This window comes from Apteryx mantelli, unplaced genomic scaffold (assembly GCF_036417845.1).
Source record: "Apteryx mantelli isolate bAptMan1 unplaced genomic scaffold, bAptMan1.hap1 HAP1_SCAFFOLD_20, whole genome shotgun sequence".
Lineage (NCBI taxonomy): Eukaryota > Metazoa > Chordata > Aves > Apterygiformes > Apterygidae > Apteryx > Apteryx mantelli.
This window is the reverse complement of record NW_027118553.1, coordinates 9,765,591-9,769,982: the sequence shown is the minus strand read 5'-3', so window position 1 is coordinate 9,769,982 and position 4,392 is coordinate 9,765,591. Positions and strand designations below refer to the sequence as shown.

Here is a 4,392-nt window from a genome sequence, read left to right as displayed (position 1 = left end):
TGCTGAGATGTGGAGAAGTAACGTGTGTGTGTTTTTGGGGAGATTATGAGAAATGTTTGCTCAGAGAAGTCTGCCCTAACTTGTCAATGTCTCTTCTTCCTTGGACAGTCTACCTGTGCCCCAAAGGAGCAGATGTCCAACAGCAGCTCCCTCAACGAGTTCCTCCTCCTGGCATTAGGGGACACGCGGGAGCTGCAGCTCCTGCACTTCTCGCTCTTCCTGGGCATCTACCTGGCTGCCCTCCTGGGCAACGGCCTCATCATCACAGCCATAGCCTGCGACCACCGCCTGCACACCCCCATGTACTTCTTCCTCCTCAACCTCTCCCTCCTCGACCTTGGCACCATCTCCATCATTGTCCCCAAATCCATGGCCAATTCTCTGAGGGATACCAGGGCCATTTCCTATTTCGGATGCGTTTTCCAGCTCTTTTTCTTTGTCTTTTTCATTTTGGCTGAATATTCTCTCCTAACTGTCATGGCCTATGACCGCTTTGTTGCCATCTGCAAACCCCTGCACTATGGGACCATCATGGGCAGCAGAGCTTGTGTCAAAATGGCAGCAGCTGCCTGGGCCAGTGGTTTTCTCAATGCTGTGCTACACACTGCTAAAACATTTTCAGTACCACTCTGCAAAGGCAATGTTGTGGAGCAGTTCTTCTGTGAAGTTCCCCAGATCCTCAGGCTCTCCTGCTCAGACTCGTACCTCAGGGTGGTTTGGGCAGTTTTGATTAGTGCTTGTTTAGGCTTTGGGTGTTTCATTTTCATTGTGCTGTCCTACGTGCAGATCCTCACTGCTGTGCTGAGGATCCCCTCTGAGCAGGGACGACACAAAGCCTTTTCCATGTGCCTGCCTCACCTGGCTGTGGTCTCCCTATTCATCAGCACTGTCATGTTTGCCTGCCTGAAGCCCCCCTCCCTCTCCTCCCCAGCTCTGGACCTGGTGCTGGCTGTTCTGTATGCAGTGGTGCCTCCAGCAGTGAACCCCCTCATCTACAGCATGAGGAACAAGGAGCTCAAAGATGCACTGAGGAAACTGGTTCAGTAGGTACAATGTCAGCACCAATAACTCTCCCATGCGCATCTGCTCCTCATTCCCAGGGTATTTGGCAACATAGCTAGGTGTTGCTCATGGCTTTCTTTCTCACTTACTTTTCTCTGTTACATTCTCATAAAAGAAATAAATATTTTGCTGTGTGCCACTTGTCCTCAGGAATCTCTCATTTGAATCTGACCCAGAGACTGTGTTGAAGCAGGAAGCCAGGCTTCTGCCTTCATCGGCAGAGATGGGGGAACCTCCGAGCCCGCTAGTCTGAGCTCCCTGGATGCCTTCAGTGCAATGAGGAGAGTTTCCCTTTGCAGTGTGTCTTTTGGTGCTGACACCAAGGGAGCTCAGGGGCACAGAGTCAGGCTCCAATGAGTACAGGCGTGTGCAGACCATGGGTCCCGTGTCCATTGGGAGAGCTCAGCTCCTGTGGCCACAGTCAGGCTGTGATCTCACACCCCTCTCCTGTGAGGGTGGCAGCCGACTGTCACCATGGCCTGGTCCCTTCCCTCCACAGCGTTCCAACACTCCAAGCACAGTGAGAGTGGAAAGGAGGAGAGTCTGGAAACAGCCTGTGGGGACAGACCATCTGCTCCTCAGCACCATTCCCTCACTGCCACAACAGACATTTCCTCACTGCAGGCTTCACTCGGGGGCTGCAGCTTTCTAGGAGACACATCCACCAACAGCAGCAGGACTTTCTCTTCTCAGGGCTTTTCTCCTCATTTCCACACTGCCCTGCCTTGCTCTGATGCGTGTGTATGGCTCAGTGCTCTTGTAATGTGCTGGTGGTAGGTTTGTGCTTCCCTGTGCATTCCTGTGAGCTGAGACAGGACCAGGCATTGGGTGCATTTAGGCCAGACCTGGCCTGCACAAGAACATTGCTATAATAAGAGGGGATCCCCTCCATTACGTGCTTGAAGTCTGGCCTTTCTTCAGAAGCTGCAGTCAAAAATACGCTCAAAGACATTGCACCATAGAAGGGCCTGCTGCTCTGCTTGTGACCTCCATCGGATGCAGGGGACAAGCTCAGAGTGTACATGTGATCTGTTAGGGACTGAGGGTTGGATGCAGGCTTCATCTGTTGGAGACCAGTGCCAGTGGAGATGGGGAATGGTCTCTGAATTTCCTACCCAAGGCTGTCCTACAGGTGACAGTGCTGATGACAGATGCCCATCCTTCTGGAGGGGAATCTGAGCCCCCAGGAGAGCTCAGGGGATCTCCAGGGACAGCGTGTGCCTGGTGTGGGCAGTGAGTGGAGCCTCACAAAGTGAGGGACGGTCCCTGGTGCAGTAACCAGAAGGTAGAGCACTAAATGCAGATATGCATGGGGAAAGGAGGGCTCTGCAGGCTCAGGAAAGGCAGTGGGGAGCCAGGAGGCACAGGGAAGGGTCACTGGAGAGTGATTGCTGCACCCTCAGGGAAGAATCACAGGCTGGAGCCTTGCCTGAGTTATGCTGTGGACATGCCTGTGCCTGGCCCTGCACCTCCCACATCTGGACCTGTCCTTGTCCCCATCCTGCTGACCTGACTCCCATCTCTACCTCAAACCTGCCTGCACACTGCAGTCAAGAAAGCCTTAGAAAGGGATGCTGGGACCCGAGCAGCACCCAGAGAGGGTTTTAGGTGCAAAAGATGACCATATATCCACAGCAACGCTTGCCTGACAGCCAAAGTAAAGGTGTAAGGAGAGCTTCAGATCTGGACCCCTACTCAGCTAACACTGCACGCAGAGACTTAGCTGGACGAAAAAGTGAGGGAGGCCACTTGTGTCAGATTTTACGATGCACAGTTAGGAGAGGCAGCTCCAGCTCCCTTGAGAGCTGCGCTGGAGCCTTTCAGGAGTGGGCTGAGGTGGGGCTGTCCCTGCCAGGGTGGGTGGGGAGAGGGCAGCTCCCCTCTTCCATGCTGGGTCTGGGGCTGAGGCTGGGTCTGGGCACAGCTTTTCCCTGTAGAGCTCCCTGAGGAGCCACTCCGGGTGATCCTCCACCTCTGCCCTGGCAGCAGCACCAGTGTTCAGGGTGCTGGAGTGGAAATGCACAAGGGTGGAAGGGGGACGAGCTGCCCAGGGGGGAGCATCAAGACCTTGTCTGTGCATGCAGGGATGGAGTGAGGAAAGGCAGATCTCAGGTGGAGCTGGCACCAGAGACCTTGGACATGGAAAGGGCTGGAGTATTATTAAGTGACTCTTAAATGATCCCCCAGTGTCTGAGGGGTCTGAGCACCTGGCCCCTGCCCAGCCCAGGCTGTGCCACATGTAGGAGGTAGCAGACAGCCATGTTCTGGGATCTGCCGTGGGGTGGTACAGAAGAGAGGCTGTGCAAGGCTGGCCTTTTCTCCTGTGTCTGGATACGGAGACCTGCAGGAGGACGGAGCTGGCCATACACCACCCCACAGCTGGGGTGAGCAGCCAGTGCTGGAAAGGGGTGATGTGAGGGGCTGGTCTGGGATGATGGCCATGGGGCAGCTTTCCCAGTGTCTCCATGCAACACAGGGAACCACCTGGGCTCTTCTCTTCTGCACCCGCCATGTCCTGGTGCCTTTCCCAGGAGACCTGCATTTGCCCTGCAAGCACATGGCCGTATGCTCCCACACTGCCGTTCACACACAGTAGCTGCCTGCTGGCATTTTTCCTCTCCTGGGCCCTTTCCAGCCCAGCCCAGACCCTCTCTGGCTCTTCCCTCCTCCCCTGCCCTCTCCCCAGCCCACCCAGCAGAGCAGCCCAGCCTGGGGTGGCCCCGCAGCAGTGCCCACCACAGGGGGCTGCAGAGCTCTGGGCATTCACCCCACAGCCCCAACCCCTCTGAAGGGCACAACAGGTCCTGGTGGGCAGAGAAGGGTGTCAGCCTCCCCATCAGCCCCCGGGGGCCTGGGGGCCAGCAATGGCACAAGGAAATGCAGGCCACTCACTCCATGTCTCCACTGCTCTCATGACCAGGAGATCCTTAACCCTGGCTGCCTGCAGCCCCTCTGGGCAGCCCCTCTGCCCAGCACAGCACATGAGTCCTGGCCCCGGGGCTCCTCAGGCAGCTCCAGTGACAGAGCAGCCTGCCCCAAGCTGACACACACAGAAACTGGTTTTCATTTATTCCTCCCCACAAGCACACAGTTGCTCCTTTGCTCTTCTCCGGAGGCATCCCTGCTCCCTAGAGGGCCTTTCCTCAGGTCAGTGTGTCTGTGCGGGCCTCTATGGCCATTCCTGCACCCCTCCCCTGTACTCCTCAAATGGCCTCGAGCTGGCAGTGCTGCTCTGCAGGGCAAGCGTGCTGTGGGGCCCTGGGGTGACTCCACACTGGCCCTGCTGGTCAGGGCAGGCCCAGCTGGACCAGCATCATTGCGCCTGACAAC

At 56.4% G+C, this 4,392-nt stretch overlaps 1 protein-coding gene across 1 annotated transcript; it reads left to right on the top strand.

Moving 5' to 3' along the window:
• Positions 1 to 231: 231 nt before the first annotated feature.
• Positions 232 to 1,026, top strand: LOC136996092 (olfactory receptor 14C36-like; the record flags this gene model as incomplete). The annotated part of the gene is made up of 1 exon (XM_067317087.1): positions 232 to 1,026. A coding segment is annotated over one exon (795 nt), but the record flags the coding sequence as incomplete, so codon positions are not given.
• Positions 1,027 to 4,392: the final 3,366 nt, after the last annotated feature.